The 24,326-nt window shown below is 34.6% G+C and overlaps 1 protein-coding gene across 1 annotated transcript in view; it reads left to right on the top strand.

The window, feature by feature from the left end:
* AKAP9 (A-kinase anchoring protein 9) overlaps positions 1–23,915 on the top strand; it is a 119,726-nt gene extending 95,811 nt beyond the window's left edge. Inside the window, 15 exon segments of the mRNA XM_079152064.1 lie at positions 332–523; positions 761–949; positions 4,742–4,886; positions 7,359–7,578; positions 8,277–8,427; positions 12,309–12,977; positions 13,198–13,415; positions 13,718–13,823; positions 15,171–15,353; positions 16,472–16,669; positions 17,574–17,803; positions 19,791–19,876; positions 21,057–21,183; positions 21,733–21,872; positions 23,368–23,915. Of these exon segments, the coding sequence (XP_079008190.1) occupies positions 332–523; positions 761–949; positions 4,742–4,886; positions 7,359–7,578; positions 8,277–8,427; positions 12,309–12,977; positions 13,198–13,415; positions 13,718–13,823; positions 15,171–15,353; positions 16,472–16,669; positions 17,574–17,803; positions 19,791–19,876; positions 21,057–21,183; positions 21,733–21,872; positions 23,368–23,405 (2,892 nt within the window). The 3' untranslated portion in view covers positions 23,406–23,915.
* Positions 23,916–24,326: the final 411 nt, after the last annotated feature.

Here is a 24,326-nt window from a genome sequence, read left to right as displayed (position 1 = left end):
GTTTTGTTTGCCAAAATTATAAAAGCAGTCTCAGGGAATGGAAGTTTTTCCCACAGTAGTTCTTTTGGTCAAATTAGTGGCTTGCTTATTAAATCTAGGAAGAGTACATTAGCTAAATCAAAGGAACAATAATTGTATTTGAATTGACTTAGCCCTCCACAGGAAGAAGGCATTCAGTAAAAGTGCCTGGAGTTTCTTTTCTGCAGTTGCTTTTCTAAATCATTTTACTTGATAATGCTACCTTGCTTAAAATTTATTTGGCTTTGTGTCTCTAATTTTTCAGGCTTTGGAGAAGTTGTCATAACTTTAGCTTTTGGATTTTGGTTTCTAGGGCTTACTGAGAGCTGTTTTTAAAGAGGGCGTGCAGGTGCTTTCTCTCACTGAGTCACCATATGGCGACGGAGAAGATCATTCTGCTCATCAAGTTTCAAAATCTTGTCTAGAAGAGAGAAGAGCTTACCTCAATACAATCTCATCTCTTAAGGATTTAATTACCAAAATGCAAGTGCAAAGAGAATCTGAGGTACCCAAAAAATATTATGCTTCTAAGTAGCATTGTTATTTTTAATGACAATAATAAACTTTGTAAATTTCATTCTTTTTTATATGTATTTTCATGAATTACTATATGTATTTTCATACTCAAAAATACATATGTTCTTTGGCTTTTAATACTTACTTTGGTTAGTAGATTAATATTTTTAGAATGTTTTAAAAACATGCTTATTTGAAACCTAACTTTTTATTTGTGCTCTGCTAGGTTTATGATAATTCTCAGTCTCTTGAGAACCTCTCAGACTGGCGAGGGGAATTTCTGCTTGCCCTTCAAAACATTTTCTTAAAGGAGCACAACGTTTTATTAGCCATATTTCAGACTGAACTGACAGCTCTAGGTAATAGAGATGCAGTTGGATTATTTAACTGTTTGGAACAGAGTCTACAACAACAGGTATCAAAACAAAATTTATTTTTTTTCCATTATTTTATTTATATGCGATGCTGAGAATCGAACGCAGTGCCTCACATATGCTAAGCAAGAGTTCTAGCTCTGAACTACAACCTCAGCCCCAAAATTTTATTTTAAAGACTACTATTTCTAATAGTAATGAGAAAATCAGTTATTGATTTGTTTTAGAGTCTTAATTTATGTATGAATATTAACATTTTTCACAGGGGCCACTAAGAATATTTAGGAGGAAAAAAAGTTACCTTAGATTTTTATCTTATATTAGTAAGAAAAAACGAAAATTAATGAACTAGTTCTCAAACTTAGGAAGTTAGAAAGAGCAATAGAATTACCACCACCACCACCACCACCACCCCCCGCCCTGCCGCTGCCAAAATGGAAGGATTAAGATGCAGTCAGTTCTCGTTATTTGCAGTAGTTATGTTTTATAAAACTGCCAGGAGCCATTGCTCCTGTGGGAAATATAGGAATAGGTTCCTGCAAGCCTTGATCACAACATTTTCATTTTCATCACCAATCAATACTTGATCTTGTTTTCTGTGTGGTTTTGTTTAAAGACATCTTATGGGGATGTGGGAAGAGATGTAAAGCAGTGGTAGAATGCTTGCCAAGCATGCTCTTAGCCCTTGGTTCAATATGCAGTGCTGTTAAAAAAAGAAAAAAGACACCTTCTGTATTATATATTTTTCATTAATGTTTAACATGGCCAAGAGTAATTGCAACTCATACAGAAACTTATCTAACACAAATTTTTTCTCCTTAAAGCACTTCACAAATTTCTTGCACTTAGAAACACAAAACCCTTTACTTGTAGGCTATTTTAAACCATGAAATCATAAATAAAAAACAAGAAAAGGAAAAACAAGATACTAAATAAACTGTAAAAAAGATATTTGTGTACAGTATGAGAGCTGAAATAAGAAGGTAGAGTATCCCTTTGTTGAACTCATCTAGGAACATGTGCATGAGGCTATTTAAATTTTTTAGTATTCTAAATATGTCTGACAGTGAAAGCAACACAAGTATTGATTTGGGAGTTACAAAAAAATTATATCAAGTAGACAAATCTTAAAAAAAAGGATCCATTAATAATGAGGATTAACTCTAATAAAGTAAAAAAATTAATGAAATATATACGCCAGAACAATAGAGAGGATAAAACTGTAAAAATCAGTTCCATGAAAATACTAATAAAATAAACTTTTCTGGAGAATTAAGATTTTTAAATGTTATAAATGAATATGGGATCATAATTAAATGTATAACAGATATTAAAATAATAGGATATTTTAAATTATTTCAACAAATTAAAAAATTAGGGTAAAACAGGTTTTCTTTAAAAAAAATCACTTTCATGCAGTGAAAATCAGAATTCATACAAGAAGAAATAGAATGCCAGAAAAGACCTGTAACAGAAGCAAATCAGTAATTAAAAATGTTCTCATAACACTTAGTACCCAGGTCTTGATTTTTAAATACATTATCCACTAAAAAGAATTTAAAAGAATTAAAATTAATTAAAAAGAATTAGGAGTAGAGTAGGGAAGGTTTAAGGTAAACCTGTAATCTCTCATTTTGCCAGCAAGTAAAGAATTAGTCAAAGAATCAAGGGAATGTGCCAAATGTCACACAATGTGGTTGAAGGTTCTCTCACTGTCCAAAGTTAAAAAATTGAAACATCAAACTAAGTGATAGTGGCAGATTATAATGTAGAGTAAAATAAGAATTCATGAGCTCAAAGGATATAAATAAATTATCACAGTTGAATGCTAGCTATTAAATGTAGAAAGAATGGAGGAATTAGAAGATCATACTTTATTCAATAATATAGTAATGATCAATTCAGCAATAATCATCAGTGAATGCTAAAACTAATGTGAAAAAGTTAATAAGAAAAGTAAAATTCCCAGAAGATCCTTTTTAACTACAAAAGGAAAAACAGTAACTTCACAGTGACGAAACCTTGCAGATATCACCCAAGCGATCAGAATTAATATTACCAGTAATGGGGGGAAAGAAAAAAAAAGACATGATACTTCCTCATATGAAGGACACTGTAATTAATTTGTTATACTTCTATGAAATGCATAACCAGAATCCACTTGGGGAAATATGAGACCACAACAAATTAAGGCCACCATGCATCTGTTAGAATGGGAAAAACAAAAATAATGACACCACCACTGGTAAAGATGGAGAGAAACTGCATGTCACATACATTGCTGGTAGCAGTGTAAAGTAGGAAAGCCACTCTGGAAACTAAATCTGACAGTGTCTTATAAAGATAAACATACATCTACTACATAGTCTAGCAGTCACACTCATAGATATTTAATCAAACAGAAATGATAACTTGTGTCTTTATTAGAACCTGTTTATGAATGTTTATAATGGTTTAATTTGTAATAATCAAAAACTGGAAACAACACGATGTCCTCCAGTAAGTGAATGGATGGAGAAACTGTGGTACATTTATACAGTGACACACTATCCAGCAATTAAAAAAAGGAACAATCAATCAATACCCTAAACTTGCTGTGTGTTATGTAACATCTAAAAATGTCAAAATTACAGTGATAGAGAACAGATCAGTTGTTGCCAGGGGTTAGGATTGGGGAGAGGGTATGACTACAAAGTAGTCTCTGTGGTAATTGAAATAATTTTGTACCCTTATTGTGGTACATATACATGAACCTGTTCAAGTGATTAAATTTCATAGTACCATACACCAAGAAAACAAATGAGTGCATGTAAAGTAATGAAATTTTAATAAACCCTGTAGTTTAAATAGTATTTTTATCTATGTCGGTTTCTCAGTTTTGATAATGTGCCATGATTATATAAACTTTTGGGGGAAAGCTGATTGAAGGGGTCACAGGAACTTTGGCTTACGTTAGTTCAAAATAAAAAGTTTTTATGGCATTTGCAGGCAAATGGATGAAATTGGAGAATATCATGCTAAGTGAGATAAGCCAATCTCAAAAAACCAAAGGACAAATGATCTCACTGATAAGCGGATGATGACACACAATGGGGGGGTGGGAGGGGGGCAAGAATGGAGGAAGGAGGGACTGTATAGAAGGAAAAGAGGGATGGGAGGGGTTGGGGGGAAGGAAAAAATAACAGAATGAATCAAACACCATTACCCTATGTAAATGTATGATTACGCAAATGGTTTGCCTTTACTTCATGTACAAACAGAAACAACATATATCCCATTTGTTTACAATAAAAATAAATTTTTTAAAAAAGCTAATAATGTCATTAACACAATATTTAGAATTATATTTACCTCTTCAGTGTATTAAGTATGCTGTGATTAGGGAACCAAATAAAGGAGCACTAAATTTAAAAGAAAAAAAAAAGGACACGTGACAAAGTAACCTGCCTGTACTTTTCAAAAAAATATAAGATCATAAAAGACAAAGGAATACTTAGGAATCACTTTTTTTCTGTAAAGAACTTTAGGCAAAATTTAAATGAACTCTCATAGTAGATAATATTATGATGTTAATCCTTTTTGATCACTGTACTGCAGTTATGTAAAGGAATGCTCTTATTTTTAGGAAATACACTGCAATATTTAGAGGTAAAGGAGCATCTGTCTTCTAGATTTTTAGACGAGAAAAATAATAAAATTTTTAAAAGAAAAAACTTTAGCATGTATGTACTATTCATTCTTCAGAGTTCCTACTTTTTTATTTTATTATCTTTATAACTCCCTTCACTTGATTTTTCCTTTTCCTTTTAAAAAAAAAAAAAAAAAAAAAAAAGGGTATGGAATTCCAAGCAGCTATGCAATATCTCCAAAGAGCAGATAGAAGGAGTATGTTATCTGAAATTGAAGCACTTCGTGCTCAAGTGAATGGTAGAAAAATGACCTTGAAAAGAGAACAGGAAATTGATAAACCAATCCAAGGTATGTTACAAAACAGACTCATATGATTACACAAATGGGTGAAATATTTCACTTTGCGTTATTATTATTCATTTAAAACATATTTACTTTTAGTGGCATTGATGTCTCATAACATTAATTATTTTACTTTAGTGGTTAGAGGATTATCAAACTGTTTTTAAACAACTATATCTAATTTTATATAAAGAGGCCTTACCATGACCAAGTTGGGCACATTAAGTTCATTGTCTCTTTTAAAGCTGTATGTTAAGAAAAGTCTTTTATATACCAGAGGATAGTTACCTACTGGAGAAGGAAATCTATAATGAAAAGTAGCCATTTATTTTTTAATTCCTCTTTTTAAAAATTGGGAACTATAACAACATATAGAAAAATGAATAATTCAATTAACGCAGTATGACATTATTAAATGAGCGTCTGTGGAAGAGATGTCGCCTGTGTTAAGAAGTAGAACATTGCCCATATCTCAAAGCCCTCTCTTTAGTACCTTAGAGGTAATCATTATCCTGATTTTTCTTTAGTTTTATTACTAATTTATATATTCCAAATCATATATGAAGTTTTTCTATTTTTGAACTTTGTATATTTTGTGTCTTGCTTCTGTCACCTTCCTGTATTCTCCCAACTTACTGTATTTATTTCTAGTTTGTTTTTGTTACCATTATAGAATTCTCTTGTTTGGATATCTACAACTTATATATTTATTCTGTGGTTGATCAGATTTGAATTATTTCTGTTTTTTAGCTAGTACAGTCAATACTGTTGTAGACATTGTTGTACAGTGTTTCTGATGTATATGTGCATATGCCTTCCTAGGAGTGAGATTGCTGGGTCATAGGATTCGTATCTTTAAATTTATTAGATAACACCAAACCATTTAAAGAGTGGTTTTATTAGTTTGTACATTCACTAGCAATATATGAGAGTTGTGTTACTTCACAAATTTTGCCAACTGCCAGTGTTAGACGTTTGTTGCCAATCTGTTGGGTATGCGGTAGATAATTGTGGTTTTAATTGATCTTTAATCACTCAAGTGACTTAGTGCCTTTTCATTTATGATTATCAGCTAGTTGAATTTTGTTTTGTGATATGCTTGCTTGGATCTTTTTCCCACCTTCTGATGGAAGTACCTATTTAATTTAACTATAAATGGAAATCATTAGTAAATTTTCATATCTAGTGAGGACACATGGCTGCATCTTTAGTAACTTTGTTTCATGTAGTGATAGAAACACCTGTGCTTTTGCAAACTTTAAAGTCACAGCACAGGGTCAACATTTGTCATTGAAAAGCTGAATCATATTAAAATTCTTGAGAAAAAACAGGTATAATAAGATAAACAGATCCTTTTAGAAAGAGGCATAATTGACATTGTTTTAGAGTTAATTAATATTGTTTGTTTAAATTTAATACAACTCCATTAAAGGCTTAATGAGTATCTCAATAGATTCATGTTTGTATATGTACATCATTAGCCTCTACACCCTAAGAAATAGTTTTAAAAGCTAACTGAACATGATTATCATTAAAGTCAATGTTATGTCCTTCTCCTAACTTCATTCATATGTACTGTAATGTGAATTCATGAACTTTCCTAGAATTTCAGTTAATAAAATATTTTCTTATTAGAGTTGTGTTGCGTATTTATGGTAGAATAGAAAAACAATAGAATACAAATCACCTAGGGAGTCAACTAAAGTCTAAAATAATGACTGTTTAACACCCAAGTAAATATGTCTGCAGACCTCTTTATTGTCCATGTGTACATATTTTTTTCATAAAAACAGAATCCTGATGCATATTTTGTAACCATTTTTACTTAACATACTTGGAGATTTAAATTCTTGTATGCATAGTATGGATGGTTTGATTAGTTTTTAATGAAATAAAACAAGATCTCAACTGGAGTTTAGACTGCCATTTCTGGAAGAGTTATAACAGTAAAGTTCCTAGGGACTGTCTTCAAAGAGAAGGTGAACAAAAGAAGCAGTGACAACCATTGTAGTCATAGATACATGAATAACTCCTACAAGTACTATGTGTGACTTTCAAAAACTCCTTGGAATTTTTAGTGTGAGCAATTGATGTTTTGAATAAACAGATTACAAGTTCCTACTTATAATATTCTGTAAACATAAAGCTATTTATTTTAAATCTTGTATCCTCTAGCCTATTGTTAAGCTTTTATCATTTATGTATATGCTTCTGTGAGTTCGATCCCCAGCACTGCAGGAAAAAAAAAAAAGAGAGATTGTTCTGGAAACTATGTATATGCTTCTGAAATCTTGACTCCTACCACTGAGGAAAACATGCATAAAGTTTATTTGTATTAACCAACTTTGGGGTCTGTAATCCTTTCATGATTGCTTTGCAGTTATCTCATATTACAAATCAGTTCTTATCAATAAAATATTTATAAACCAAATAGGAGTTACTAGATTAAATTATAAATATTAATCATTTTTCCGTTAGAACTGTTGGAATATAATGTGCAGCAGAAGCAGGCTCAAATTTTGGAGATGCAGGTGGAGCTCAGCAATGTGAAAGACAAAACAAGTGAACTAAAGGAACAGATGAGTTCAGAAAAAATGATAATTGCTGAACTAAAAAGTGAACTTGCACAAACGGAATTGGAACTTGAAACAACACTCAAGGCACAGCATAAGCATCTAAAGGATTTAGAAGCATTCAGGTGTGATACACTTCCTTATTAAAAACATGTATTAATGAAGGAATTAGAATACTTCTATCATATTTCACAGATATTACAAAACTAAAATATCATACATGATGTTTAAATAGCATGTGATTTTGTTATTTATAGGAAAAAATTACAGTAGAGGGTGAAAAACCTCAGTTTTTCAGAATTGTTTTGGCCCATTCTCTTTGTGGCCCTAAGTTCTATTTGAGACTTGTATAAAATATTCTTTATTTTACCTCCAACCAATTTGAAGTGAAATGTATTATCTCAATGTGTTTCAGAGTTTAGTTAGATAAAATATATAGTATTTGAAGATATAATGCTTATGGGATATATTTGTTGGTATAGATCCTAAGGTATTCCATTTGTCAAAAATGGATGCATAACAGTTCCCACATTAGTAAAAGACAAGGAAAATGTTTTATTAATATTCTTTTCTAGAAATAAATTGAATAATTGTCACAATGGTAAATAATGATAGTTGTACTACTAGAAACAATTAATTTGAAAATGAACCACAGTCAATTCTTAATCTCTAAATAGTTTGTATTTTCCTATTAAGTAGTTTATAATATTCCTCAACCTTTCATTGGAAACATTTCCTGTTTCTCTCTATAGAAACTTGATCCAAAAGAGTTTTATGAAACTCTTTCATAAAACTCTTTCTTTTTTATTTGTCTCTTATTTAGGTCGGAAGTTAAAGAAAAGACCGATGAACTACATTTACTTACTGATACACTAGCAAGTGAGCAGAAAAAATCAAGAGAGCTCCAATGGGCTCTAGAGAAAGAGAAAGCCAAACTGGGCCTCACTGGAAAAAGGGAAAAGGAACAAATTGAGGTATTGTCCTTGTCCTTCTGTTTTTAGAGACTCTAAATGCTTGAGACTTTCCTCTGTCTAAAATGTCAACTTTAGACTCTTGTTTATGGTATAATGTTGTTCATTATGTTAAGTACTGTTGTAATGTTATCTAAACTGAACTATGAGGAAATGTTAGTGTGATAATTTTTTGTTTTGTTACATCCAGGGAAACATACAGACTGCTCTACTGCACCATATTTTGGGGATATGAATTATTATACACACATTTTGATAAATAGGTCAATCATGTCAGTATAACACTGAAGTAGTTTTAGTTCCTGTTTCTTCCTAAAGGGGAACAAGGATACTTTTCTGGTAGCAGGAGCCCTTCTGTTATACTTCAAGAACATTTAAAGTGAACATTGGGCTCTCTCAGAACCACAGTCAATTTGCGACTATTATGAATAGGGTTGTTTTCCCAATTTCTCTTTCAGAGGATTCATCATTTACGAATAAAAATGCATTAGATTTATGAGTGTTGATTTTATATCCTGCTACTTTGCTGAATTCATTTATGAGTTCTAGAAGTTTTCTGATGGAATATTTTGTGAAGAAAGAGCCTACAGAATGGGAGAAAATCTTTGCTACATGCAATTCAGATAGAGCACTAATCTCTAGAATTTATAAAGAACTCAAAAACTTTACACCAAGAATATAAATAACCCAATCAATAAATGGGCTAAGGAACTGAGCAGACATTTCACAGAGGCAGATATACAAGCAATCAATAGATATATGAAAAAATGTTCAAAATCTCTAGTAATAAGAGACATGCAAATCAAAACTACCCTAAGATTTCACCTCACCCCAATTAGAATGTCTATTATCAAGAATATAAGCAACAATAGGTGTTGATCAAATGGTGGTTTCATTCCAGGTTTTCGAAGATGAATCCTCTGAAAGAGAAATTAGGAAAACAACCCTATTCACAATAGTCACAAAAAAAAAAAAAAAATACTTGAGAATCAATATAACAAAAGAGATGAAAGACCTCTACAATGAGAATTACAGAACACTAAAGAAAGAAATCAAAGAAAACTTTAGAAGATGGAAAGATCGCCCATGTTCTTGGATAGGCAGAATTAATATTATCAAAATGGCCATACTTACCAAAAGCATTATACAGATTCAGTGTAATTCCAATTAAAATTCCAATGACATACCTCATAGAAATAGAGAAAGCTATAATGAAATTCATTTGGAAGAATAAGAGACCCAGAAGAGCCAAAGCAATCCTGAGCAGAAAGAGTGAAGCAGGTGACATCACAATATCAGACCTTCAGCTATACTACAGAGCAATAGTAACAAAAATGGCATGGTATTGGCACCAAAATAGACAGTAGACCAATGGTATAAAATAGAGGACACAGAGACGAACCCATATAAATAAAATTATTTCATACTAGACAAAGGTGCCAAAAACATACAATGAAGAAAAGATAGCCTCTTCAACAAATGGTGCTGGGAAAACTGGAAATCCATATGCAGCAAAATGAAACTAAACCCCTATCTCTTACCTTGCACAAAACTCAACTCAGAATGGATCAAGGACCTAGGAATTAAGGGCTGGGAGATAGCTCAGCTGGTAGAGTGCTTGCCTTGCAAGCACAAGGCCCTGAGTTCGATCCCCAGTACCTCAAAAAAAAAAAAAAAAAGGACCTAAGAATTAGACCAGAGACATTGCACCCAAAAGAAGAAAAAGTAGGTCCAAATCATCATGTCAGCTTAGGACCAAACTTTTTAACATGACTCCCAAAGCACAAGAAATAAAAGCAGGAATCAATAAATGGGATAGATTTCAAACTAATTTTTTTTTCTCAGCAAAGGAAACTGGTGTTGTTTATTTGGGTTCTTTATATATTTTGGATGTTAATCCCCTGTCAGAAGAGTAGCTGGCAAAGATTTTTTTCTTCCATTCTGTAGGCTGTCTCTTCACAGTCTTATTTCCTTTGCTGTGCAGAGCCTTTTTAATTTAATGCCATTCCACTTACTGATTCTTGCCTTTATTTCTTGAGCCTTAGGAATGTAATCATAAAGAAGCCAATGCCTATGCTAGTATGTTGGAGTGTTGACCCTGTGTTTTCTTCTAACAGTTGGCAGTGTTTCTGGTCTAAGTCTTAGGCCCTTGATCTACTTTTAAGTTGATTTTGTGCTAGGAGAGAGATTGGGATCTAGTTTCATTCTTTTGCATATTGAATATCCAGTTTTCCCAGCACCATTTGTTTAAAAGGTTGTCTTTTCTCCCAACATATGTTTTTGGCATCTTTGTTGAGGATCAAATGACTTTATCTATGTGGATTTATCTCTGTGTCTTCTATCCTGTTCCATTGGTCTTTGTGTGTTTCAATGCCAGTACCACGTTGTTACTATTGCTCTACAGTATAATTTGAGATCAGGTATAATGATGCTTCTAGCATTGTTCTTATTTCTCAGAATTGCTTTAGCTATTCTGATCTTTTATTCTTCCATTTGAACTTTAGGCCATTTTGTCTTATTCTGTTAAGAATGTCATTAATATTTTGATGAGGATCATATTGAATCTATAGATTGCTTTTGGTAATATGGTCATATTAATTCAGCCTAACCAAAAACATGGAAGGTCTTTCCATTTTCTAAGGTCTTCAGCTTTTTTTCCCCAGTGTTCTATAATTTTCGTTGTCTAATTCTTTCACCTTCTTGGTTAGATTTATTCCCAGGTTTTTTGTTGTTGTTTGTTTTCAAGGTTATTGTGAATGGAATTGTTTTCCTGGTTTATTTCTCAACAGATTCGTTACTGATGCATAGGAAAGCTATTGATTTTTGTATGTTAATTTTGTTTCCTGCTACTTTGCTGAATTTGTCAGTTCTAGAAGTCTTCTGGTGGAGTATTTGGATCTTTTAAGTATAGGATCTTGTCATCAGAAATAATTTGACTTTTTTTTTTTCTTTTTGTATTCCTTTAATTTTCTTCTCTTGCCCAATTGCTCTGGCTACAATTTTAAGCACCAAATTGAATTGGAGTGGTAAGAGTAAACATTGTTGTCTTACTCCTCACTTTAAAGGAAATGCTTTCAGGTTTCCCCATTCATTATGATGTTGGCTTTGGGTTTGTCACGTATAGCCTTTACGAGACTGAGGTAAATTCCTTCTAATCCCTAGTTTCTTCAGTATTTTTATATGAATGGGTACTGAATTTTTTTCTGCATCTATTGAAATGATCATGTGGCTTTTGTCCTTAATTCTGTTTATGTGATGAATTACACTTATTGATTTACATTTAGTAAGCCAACCTTGCATCCCCAAGATAAAACCAACTTAGTTATGGTGTATAATCTTCTTCATGTATTTCTGAATTTGGATTGCTAATATTTTATTAAGGATTTTTGCATCTGTGTTCATCAGGATATTGGTCTGTAGTTTTCATTCCTTGATGTGCCCTTATTTGGTTTTGGTATCAGGGTGATATTGACTTCATAGAATGAGTTGGGAGCATTCAGAGTTGTTATGGAGAGATCAGTTTCCTGCTATTTTGATTTATTTCATATATTTAATTGGATCTTAATTCTCATTTGCTTAAATGCTCTTCTAGTGAGCTTCATCTAATCAGGAACTCTGGGTATTTGTTTTTAAGTTCTTCTGTATGTAGTATTTAAGTATTTTCTATAGTGCTGGCTAATTTGCCTACCTTTTGTTTATATACCATGTTGAAAATCAGTTGGCTATCCAAATAATTCTTCTCTAATCACTGAAAATTTAATAAACCAAATAAAAGTTTTATCTTCTATTACCAAATTTTATCAATTTAATATTAATAAAGGCATAGTCATGTACTTACAAAGTATTTTTAATAATGTTATTAAATTTGATTTTTCTCTCATAAGGACTTGAAATTTTCACTTGAGGATCAAAAACAGAGGAATATTCAACTAAACCTGCTTTTGGAACAGCAGAAACAACTATTAAATGAATCACAGCAGAAAATAGAATCACAAAAAATGCTGTATGATGCCCAGTTATCGGAAGAACAGTGCCGAAACTTAGAGCTTCAAGTACTTCTTGACTCTGAGAAAGTTCGAATTCAAGAAATGAGTAGTACTCTAGATAGAGAACGAGAATTGCGTTTACAGCTCCAAATCAAGGGTGATAGTGAGCAGCCTTGGTCAGCCTTACCCTCTAACCACCTACTTATAGAGCTACAAAAACAGCTGGCTAAAAAACATAATCGTATAGTAGAATTGTTGAACGAAACTGAAAAATATAAACTGGATTCTTTGCAAATAAGACAGCAAATAGAAAAAGACAGGCAGGTTCACAGGAAAATGATGGAAAGAGAACAAAATGCCAACACTGAGGGGCAGAAAAAAATGCATGAGCTACATTCCAAAATAGAAGACCTTCAGCAGCAGCTGGAGGAGAAGAGGCAGCAAGTGTATAAATTAGACCTTGAAAGAAGACGTCTGCAGGGAATCTTGCAGGAATTCCAGAAACAAGAACTATCACGAGAAGAAAATCGAGAAAGTAGGCGAATTCTCTATCAAAACCTTAACGAGGTAAATTGGCACTTTGTTTCTTTTTAAATATATTTTAAGGAGCTCCACAGCCCTTTGAGCAAAAACTTTAGCTATTGATTAAAGTATTTAAATATTTAAGTGCAAATCATTCAAAATTCTATAGAACTTTATTCAGAATACAAACAATAATTGTGCTACCTTTTAAGAAAGAATATGAAACACTGTATGTTTATAATTATTATTTTGTTTTTCTGTCCAGAATTGCCAGCCAAGCATTTGGAGTTTAACCAACGATCGAACTAGAAATTGGGTTCTTCAACAGAAAATAGAAGGGGAGAGAAAAGAATCAAACTACCCTCAATTCATTGAAATGAATGGAGGAGAAACTGGTTATAACCATGAATTACAAATGATCGGACAAAAACTTCAATGTGTGACCTTTAAACTGCGGCATCTAGCCCAGAAAACCTCTAACAGGTTAGACTCTTCTGCCTAATCTTCAGAAATGGCATTTAGACAAGCTAGATAGACTCTGTCCCTTACGAGTAGGTAGCCAAGAGTGGGGAATTAAAGTTTTAAAGATCATGCATGTTTACGTTACGAAATGTTATTCTTTAAAAATAAATAACTCATACACCTGAAAATATCTAACACTTAACCCAGGAAAAGAGAACACTTAGCATAAGGAACAAGTGATAGTGAAGCCAAGTATCCCCTAATCTTGATGTTTGTGTTAGTAAACATCCCTGAGGTATGTTTTGACTGTCCTTTCCTTAAAGACTACAGTTTGAAACAGCAGATGATGAAGCTTTCATTTGGATTGAGGACACTATTGATAGAATTATTTTACAACTACGGAAATTACCTGGCCGCCTAAGTGAAGAGGTAAGACTTTTAATTAAAACTCTTCGTAAAATGTAGAGAGCAAAGATTTAATAGAAATGATGAATCATTTGAAACTGACAGTATATCCTATAAGCATTGCAGTTTGATCTTTTATTAAATTTTAAATATGTTTGCCTAGTTACATCGGCCTCTTATTAAGAGACCAAGCTTCTTGAAAGAGCAGTCTGGGGTATACCCTCACCAATCCATAAAATCACCTGCAGAATCCCACCAATGTCTTCACGAGTGACTATTCTGGTAAATCTCCTCACTTTCTTTCCTTGACTTTGTAGAATTTTACATTTTCAGCCTCTTCTACCTTCTTAAACCCTTCTCTTTCCTTGCCTTTTATGTCAGTACTCTTTCATCTACTTCTTTATCAGTTACTTTCATGGGTTCCTCTTCCGTCATTTTTCATGTTTTTATCTATAGAAGGTCTCTTGATTCTCATAGCCCAAGCACACACTAGACTTACTGATTGATTACATATTTTCTATTGAGCACCTACTGTGTGCCATGTACTTTACTAGTTCCTAGGGATAGAATGAACAAATTTGACGGAAATCTTGCCCTCATGGAGATTATCTAGTAGACAGCAGCTCCATAATAGGCTTTGACCTGAACCACAGGTCCATTTAATCAATTTACATCTTTTCTTTAGGAAATATAGCCCATAGTGACCTCTTAGGAAATTCCCAGGCACATTCCAAACTGAACATCATCTTCCCATTCTCCTTCATGCCCCACACCCCCTTCCTGGTCATGATATCACCCAGTTTATAAAGCCAAAAGTCACCATATACTGTTTTCCTTCACCCTTGACCTACACATCTAAGCAGTCACTAAGTCTTATGCCTTCTGCCTCCTAAATATCTTATCCCATGAGCCCTTTGCTTTTTGACTCTTGACTCAGGCTTTCAGTATTTTTCACCTGAGGGATTTACCTGAGACTAGGATATTTTGTCTACCCTAGTTTACTTTACACACTGCTACCAAAAGAATTTTCCTAACACATCAGTTTTGTTCATGGCAAGCTCCTGCCTAAAGTCTTTCATGACTCATGAAGACTCTTGCTCATTTACATCTATTGTTCATAAATGAAGCAGCCCCTCTAGCCTTACCAAGCAACTTACAGCTCCCTAAAAGCAGCATACTCTTGCATAAGCCTTTGAGGTTTTATATGTGCCTTTCCTTCTACTAAGTTCTTCCCTAGATTTTTTTTCTTGCTTGCTAAATTTCTTTGATTTAATCAAACAACAGTCCATGAACTCTTTTATTCTCAGTGCCTAGTCACACTTTCATGTACATTTGTGCTTGCATGACCTTATTACCATTTTATTTTTCCAGCCTCGCTTAGTATCTCCAGGTTCTTTTGCTGGTGCACTGACTGAACAATTACTCAGACAAAATACTGAGCTGACAGGATATATCAGCCAACTGACTGAAGAAAAGAATGGTTTGAGATACGTGATTATGAAGTTAGAAGAGCAAATGAGGCGCTGTCAGCACACAGCAACTGGTGGAGATTATGTATGTCATTTTCAAAAGTAGTGCCAAGTTACAGTTTCTGCTATCCAATTTGGGTTCTGAACCCTGAATGTAAAAGCGTCAGGTATCTGATGTGTAGGATTGTCTGTGGAAAACTTTATATGATGACAGTAATAGTAATAGCTATTATTTTGTGGGGGGAACCTTCTCTATACCAGACTCTGGGTTATATATACAGAATCTCTACATCCAGCCATGTACATGAGAAAACTGACCTGAAATCATAATCCAGTCTGTGTCTGTGAATCTCCAAAGACAGATACATGTATCGACTGTCAGCAGACACATGAAGAGAAATGTTCAAATATGAATCCTCACTATTCTCTTTATTATTTACCCGTTACTATGTTTATGACTCACATGGAAGATGCTTTGAAATTTTGTATTTTAGTTTGATAAACCACTTGGAATTTAAATTTTTCCATTTAAAAAAATCCTACAAAATAGATTGCTAATTTCTATAATGACTCAATATAAAGATAGGAAGAACAGTAAGACAAGTGTACTGTGAAATGGATTATAACACCTCTGTATGGCTTCCATAGGAAACCACGTACTTCTTCATACTGGCTAATTTTTTTCTTTTATCTCCACTTCTCTAGTATGGCCTCCACATTTGGACCCACATGTCCATCTCTTAAGTCTCTCAACATTTTTAGTTAAAGTTCTGTTAGATCTGGTAAACTTCTGTGGCTAGGCTTTCACCAAGGACTTTTTAGGGGTAAAGATAATCTACTTGGCAAAAAAAAAAAAAAACCATATACTTGGAGTTAGTAGATAAATATTCTTTAACGTCAACTGAGATTGACTTTGAGGACGGAAAACTAAGACTAGGTATCCATGATGGGGATTTCCTTTACTATCTTTAATTCAGATTTTTCTTCAGAGCTGTGTTCTTTATGTAAGGAGTTGGGCACAGTGGCACACACCTAACTGCCAGTAATTCAGACTGAAGGGAGGAGGATTGCAAGTTTGAGGCCAACCTCAGCAACTTAGACCCTGAATCAAAACAAAATATAATAGGGATATAGATGAGTGGTAGAGTGCCTCTGGGCCACCAAAAGGGGGGAGAAATTACATAAGTAGCTTTGTCTCTGCAGTCTTCTAGGTTTTCGTTCTGTGTTGGTGCCAATATTGAAGCCATTATTGCTTCTGAAAAAGACACATGGAACAGAGAAAAGTCAATTCTGCAGAAAGCCTTAGAAAGAGCAGAAGCTGAAATATATAAATTAAAAGCTGAACTAAGAAACGACACTTTACAGAATCTGAGCCCTGACTCTGAGGTTGCCTATTTAAAGGTAGGTGACACCTTCCTTCTAAAGAGGGTCCTCTGTTTTTGCTTTTATTTCATCTCTTTGCCCTTACTTGAACAGACTAAAGAAATGTAGTAGCACTCAGGCTGTCTCTTTGTGCCTGTTTAGTCTTTTGTGATTGCAAGGTCTCTAGCAGGTCACAGGAGGTTTGTGAAGAGGCATGCCCAGGACTGGGACCAGATTAAGCTCTATTAACTGTCACAGTGTCAACATCCAGAGCTGGTTGTCTTCCCTCCCACACTTTCTAGACAAATAGTAACTGTTTTCTTTTCAACTCCTCACAAACATACTACTACTGTCAATGTAAGAACATCTTGTCCTAAGATGCAAAGCACTCTGAGTGGCCTTTCTAATGTCTAGGGATGAATATTGTAGTTGAACTACCATGATCACTTAATGTAAAATCCAAAACAAAAAGAAAAAGAAGTATTGGGAATATTTATTCTGATTATAGAGTCAACATAAATTTATGACTCATACAGTGACAGAAAAATTAGCTTATTTAAAAAACTAAATAGATGAGTGACCATAACAATAAAATAGCTCTATGCAACTTTTAAAATTCTCAGATGAAAAATATAGCTCTATTCATAAGGAAACTCAAATGATAATAGGATGACAAAAGTATTTACAATAATATCATGAACAGGGGCTAAAACTCAAACTAAAAGCATAACTAAAGATTAGTATTTACACACCATTGACTAAAAGGTAGCAAAGTATAATGGTTAAAGTTCCATTAACCTTCAGCTTTGCTGATGAAGCTAAAAATAGTACCTGCCATTCTGCTACTGCTTTTTTTTTTAAACTAGGTAATAATGTTCCCCTAGAGAACAATTTGAATGATTTCTTAATAATGACTTTATGTTCTTCCCTTCTTTGAATGTAGAGAATGTATTGCAAATACTTGAAGGCAGAAAGTTTTCGAAAAGCTCTCATTTATCAGAAGAAATACCTGCTGCTGATGTTGGGTGGCTTCCAGAAATGTGAAGAAGCCACCATAGCGCTGCTTGCCCAGATGGGGGGTCTGCCAGCATTCACCAACCAGGAGTTGATCAACCGCCCGAAGGGCTACCTCAGATTTCGTTCAGTTGTCAGAGTATCTATTGCAATTTCACGGTAAAGTTCTTAAAGAAAATGGATTTCATTCATAGACCCTCTAAAGGGATATTTGTCCTATAATCCTAGCTATTCAGAAGGCTGAGACAGGATCATTGGAAGTTTGAGGCCAGTCTCAGCAACCTACTGAGACCCTGCATCAAAATTAAAAGGACTGGGGATATAGCTTAATGGTAGAGCAGGTCTGGATTTAATCCCCAGTAACATGGGGAGGAAAAAAAAAAAAGTGTTTGTAGTATTTCTTTGCCATCCCATAACTTTCTCTCTGGGTTTACATCCTTTTAGCAGGGATTCTTTATTCTGTACTGTGTAAATCAACCCTTTGGAAAGGGCCTTCTCAGATACATGCAGCTGCTGACTCAAGCTGGCACATCCACTCCAGTTGTCTTTTTTTTTTTTTTAATTTGAATAGACCCATGAACTAGCTTATACTTACTTAGACATAAGAGATCATAAAAAGGAAAAAAATGTTTTGAAAAATCACCCCTCTGGCTGGCATACATCTGTCCTCTTTACTACTAAAATAACCTATTTTGGCGCCCAACTCTGGAGAGCCGTGGTCTAACTCTGCATTCAGGTCCACAGTTGGTCTTTAGGGGCACTGGATTCTGCTGGTGCTTTTGTCACTCTTTTCCTAGTAGTTACAAGCTAAAAATTTTGGCATTCATTCTGTAGGTGGTCAAAACTACCTTGTAGTCCTAGATCACAGCTGTCCTCTGATCTAGCTAGTAGATGAGACACCTAATCTTCCCCTCCTTTTTATTTCTCTAAAACTCAGCAGAGTCCCAAAGGAATTTTGTTTCTTAAACTTCTGTTTGTCACGTCACATCTGATACTTCTTCAAGGAATTTTGCTCTTTTTCTATTTTCCCTGAAAAATAGGAGTTCTGTTTGTTTGTTTAACTGGAAACTGAGTTTATCTAGTTCCAAATTTCAGTTCACAAATGAGAAAAATGAGACAGGGAGAGTTATAAACCCAGTAAGGACAGTCAGTCTGGTCTCTCAGATCGCACCCATGCTGGCTCTCTAAAAGAGCTCAGATGTGACCTTACTGTTTGCCTTTGTCCCTGCCTGCCTTTTCTCCTCATTGTAGTCTCACACTTCAGTTCTGCCTTTCTCACTTCTCATTTCCATCATCACCTTGTGTCTGGCAAACCATGGGTGAGTACTGGAGCTACATGGATGAAAAAGACATCATTCCTGCCTAAAATCCAAAGACAGCTGTCTTTCTGTTGGGGAAGGGCCATATGCCCAGAACTTAGGAGACACTCAATGGGAGGTTACAGGACTTAGCTAGTAATTTCAATTGGAGGAATTTGGGGAGACTCTTTAATGTTCATTGTATTTTGACTCTCCTAAAATCAAGTCTTGAAACACATTGGAATTAAGAAATCAAAACTGGCATTCCTAAAAGCTCTGTGAGCCAGAATGGGCCATGCAGCAACTCTGTGCAGCTATTTGGTGACACTAACACCCCCAATTCAATTTAAGCCAGCATTATTTTTTGTTCCTGGTCACAAGGCCTCACCCATCCTCCAGCCTTCCCAGTTCCCCCTTAAAGGTCCTTTTGTCCTATTCCTCTCACCTGCCTTTCATCCTCTATTCTTTTTTTTTTTTTTTTTTTTTCCGCTCTTTTTTTTTCGCTCTTTTCATTACTTTTTACCCTTTCTTGGCTTGGCTCTTTTTTTCTTATCTACTTTTTCCCCTCATCTCCTCATGTCCCATTAGTCCCTAAAGCTAAAACCTGATGCTGGCAATACCAGAGACCTCTGCTTCCCCTTGGAAATGGGGCAAGGGGAGCTTACAGCCCTGTTCTTCTGTGCCAGTTGATTTTGCCATCAACCAGGGGTATTTGCATAGTTTTGGTTTAGGAAATTGTGATTATATTGAAAATCTGATCCTTATTCATATTTAAATGATTTTTGTAGGTGTATATTTATGATCTTTATAGATGTACTGTGATATTTTTTTCTTGGAATCTTTTTTAGAATGAAAATTTTGATTCGACGGTGGCATCAAGTTACTGATTCTGGTTCCACCAATATTAACAGGGATGACTTTGAACTAACTCCAGGTAAAGTCAAAATAACATTTTTTACATTTACAACCCTCCAAAATTACTAAAAGTGTTATATCTTCCAAATAACAAATTCTGGAGCCAGTTTCCCAAAGATAAAGCCCTTATAACTAACAAGACTAGGGACCTCATTGTTTTAAAGAGAGTAACAATTACTAATTTTTATGGAGAATTGACCCTGCTTTTTTAATGTATTCTCCCAATTCTATATAGCCACAATTACTATTATTCTCCCTTTACAGATGAAAAATTGAGCAATGGAAAACACATGGTATTTGCCCCAGGTTACTGACCAATGGGGTCAGTAGTGTAGCCAGAACCAAACTGACTGTCAAGTCACCAAGCCCGTTCTCCTTACAATTGCACTTAAGGCTCTGGTTCGAGACGGGATTGCTATTAGTCATATAGAAGTCATGGTTTGAAGTTTTCACAATCCAACAATACTCAAATCTTATTTGAGTTTACTACTACGTTGTATAAAAATGGTAACAGTTAAAATTCCTTCTTTCTGCACCTAGAATGAAGTAGAAAAAAAATTAAGGCTTGAACACTTTGGACATAAGGATGAGGTCAAAAGCTGGAGAGCACAGAGTACAGAGAACTTACCTGTAGATAATTTACCAGCAACTGAGCAGCAGAGAAAAGGGAAATTTCCATGAAAGTATTTTGAAATATAAATGCTTGCACTGAAAAAGCTGAAAATTTTATCATGAGTTCTGTGTCATACTAAAAATTAGCAAATCTTGATTGCAATTCTTTTTGCAGTAAGTCAGGAAAGTGGAGTGTTAACAGATTTGGTTACATTAGTCTAATATTTTTATCCATATCTTCTTTTCCCCAAATGACACACATTCAGAAACACTTCACATCTAATTATAACTAAGATGAGCTCTTCTAAAAATAAAACACTCTAATTCAGTAGTTTTTCTTTGAAGCATAATTCATATATCAGAAATACATTCAAACATAAGTAGAACATTGAAAGCTGAAGTTTTATTTGTACTCTTCTCTCCTTTAGCAAGAATAATTGAAAATGATTGTAAGTAAGACATAGGATGGTATAGTACACTAGTCTTTTGAACCCTTACATGTTTTATAGAAACTTTAAAGGGCTTGTTTTTTTGTTTTTGGTTTTGTTTTCTTTTCTTTACAATGATACATCTTGGGTTACATTAAGGTGCTGAAAAGAATGACCCATTTTATCCTTCTGGTGGACCAGAACTATGTGGAGAACCAAGACACACAGTATACCGCTCCAGACCAGATCTGGATTATCCCAGGTCTCCTTTACCTTTTCAAAATAGGTAAGAATTTGGTAAACCATGCCTGGAGTAAATGTAGTAATATTTAACAGAGAAAGATGGACCCTGATAGGACTTGGATTTCTTTGCATTGCAATAGCTAAACATCTTTAGTTTCTATCTGTGTAACCTATGGCCCAGAATCAAAGCTAGTTTTTAAATTTGTAAATGGTTTCTAAGGTTAAAGGAAAGAGTTGATCAAATGTTACTTAATATATGCCATGGTTAGACACTGGAGAAAGTATGGACTAAAATCGATGTCACTGGCCATTAAAGAAAATGTTACAGTACATGACACATGCCTTTTTACATACCCAACATTTACTGAGAAACTGACAGGTTTTATACTTGGCATTCTCATGAAGACTTAGCTTCTTTGAATTTATTGAAGACCTATTTATTTCTCATCCCACACTTAGAAGCATGGTGGGTATAGATTAGATAGTGTGTAAGTGGCTTACCTTTGGTGGATGGGGGAAGAGGCAGGTGGGTAATTTGGTCGCATTGTTTCTGGGTAATTTGGCTCATGTACATACTGCTTTTGATCTTTAGGTCCCTAGGCATTCCAGCCGATTTAAATCGTGGTTCTGTAGTATATTCTCACCTCCAAAGTTATGATCCTGACAGAGCCCTGACAGATTATATTACCAGATTGGAAGCACTACAAAGAAGACTCGGAACTGTGTATTCAGGTGCTTTAAGTTTAACCACTTATTGGTAGTGCCATGGTGCTAGACTCACAGCTCCCCTCATTTTGAAACACCTTAACCCTTATTGTTGAGAGTAATAAAACCTAGTGCACTTACCAAGTTAGCTAAAGCTTAAACTGTGTAACCAGCAGAGTGATTGACTTTAGAGAATTTAAGACATGATTTACCACCTCAGATCCTACTCACCCCAAAATAATTCCCTACAACCTGCATTCAGTACGTTGCTCATACAAAATACATGATGAGGACTAATGTGCAAGGTGCTCTGAGACTACAGTCTACTGGAGAACACGTGCCTAAGTAATACATGGTAGAAAGTGATGAGACAGGCAGATATGAGATGGGGAGGAGGATTAAGCACTTAATGCAACCATTATCCCTACTACATGGTGCTTTTATGAGTGATCAAAAAAAATCCCATTTAAAAGACTTTAGACTTTATAAGAATGATACTTCATTTTCCTCAAAAATACACCCAGTGCTGGCGATATAGCCTATCACGTAGAGTGCCTGCCTCCCATGCTGGAGGCCAGGGTTCGAGTCCCCAGCACTGGTAGATTATGGAAAAAATACACCCAAATACCATACTTTATAACAGAAGTAGATTCTCTGTTCATTATGAAAAAACCCCTTTTCCCTATCTCCCTTCAGTTTACTTCTGATCCAAATAGTTTGAATCATTAAGTGATTATATTCAGTCCACTTTTATAGGTTTTTTTTTAACTTTTATTAATGATTTTGTGTGTGGGGGGGGGGGGCGGTGCTGGGGATTGAACCCAGGGCCTTATGCTTGCCAAGCAAGCACTCTACCAACTGAGCTACATCCCCAGCCCCTAATGATTCTTTTTTTTCCTGCTACTCCCACAAACTGGACTAATATGAGATTATTTTGAGTTTAGTAGTTTTCTCTTCACTCAAGAAGTCATGTGTTTAACATAAGCAACTTGTAGTACTATGAAACTCTTATTATCATAGTTGAGGTTTGTTTATTGGTTAAAGGTTTGTTTTGTTTTGAGCATCCAGAATTTCACAAGACCCAGAATTTTAGGACCAAAATATTTTTCAGGATGTACAAGGCATAGAACTTCAACCTTTAGAGTACTTTATAGAGCAGCTTAGTAGAAGTCTTGCTTCCTGGCTATAGAACCACTCTTGGTGACTTTTATTTTCTTTTTAATATTTTCTTAGCTGTCAGTGGACCTTGTTTTTATTTATATGAGGTGCTGAGAATTGAACCCAGTGTGTCACACATGCTCGTCAAGCGTTCTACCACTGAGCTACAACCCCAGCCCAGTGACCTTTAAATATAGTCAAAATCTCTATAAAAGCCAGTTGAACTATGAATAAGACCTTTAAGGACAAAAGGGCATTTGTTCTAATGGAGATTAAGAGGAATCTCTTTGTTCTGCATAAATTAGCTGGTATAGATAGCAGTCATATTTAAAATCATGCAAAATGTCTTGTTTTTCTCATACAGGTCCAACTACTCCATTTTATAGTGGCATGAGACGATAATCCTATGAAACATCAAAAGTTGAAGTGATTTTAAACAAATTCCCTTTTGTAAATCAATTATTCTTTTGTGCTTTTGTAATGTGAATACTCTATGGGACCAATATAAATACAGCTTATGATTGTATACAGATCCCTTGCACATGAAAATAAACTGGAATTTGTATATATAAGCATTGTGTATGTATTCATGCACACTTATCACAATTACATGTATATTTGTGGAATGCTAATTTAATTGATTAAATTATAAACCTTGTGTATTTATCAAATGGGTGAAAAGATTAAACTTTAGCCAATATGATACTACTGAATGTGTAGCTTGCAGTGCCCTGCACTTTTCTTAAACGTGACTGAAATTACATGTTTCTGCCTAATATATTTGCTACTGGTGATGAAGACAGAAGATATCACTTGTAGAGACCTATTTTTGTATAATGGTAGAAGTTTTGAATTTTATGGGATATTTTGTCAAAGTACTGAAATAAAAATGACTTCACCATTTTCACCATATTGTATTTGAACCTTCTTCATTTTTAACTGAGCCATAGTTCTTGGTGCATATCATCCTGTAGGGGTTCTCTCTGCCACATCCCCACTTGGAAGAGAAAAGGGTTAACTGCCAGAGGAGGATGTTGGTGGTTTTTCTGTTACCCAAAAAACTTATCTACTCAATACACATATAATAGCCAATACTCTTTTTAAGAGAGGGGGCATGACGGGTACAGCCATACGAGCTCTGGCCTCTTACAATGTGGAGTCACCCAACTCTTTTATTTATAACATACAGGTAAAGGAGGCAAGGAACGGGAGGAGCTTCTTCTCTGATGGACTGGATAGGGTGGAGTTAGGGATGATTCCCCCTCCTAGGGGGAAGATTCCAGAAGGAGACAGGGAACCACTCCCACACAGCGCCACATGCTT

Source organism: Sciurus vulgaris (genome assembly GCF_902686455.1).
Source record: "Sciurus vulgaris genome assembly, chromosome: 8".
Lineage (NCBI taxonomy): Eukaryota > Metazoa > Chordata > Mammalia > Rodentia > Sciuridae > Sciurus > Sciurus vulgaris.
This window is presented reverse-complemented; position numbering and strand designations above follow the sequence as displayed.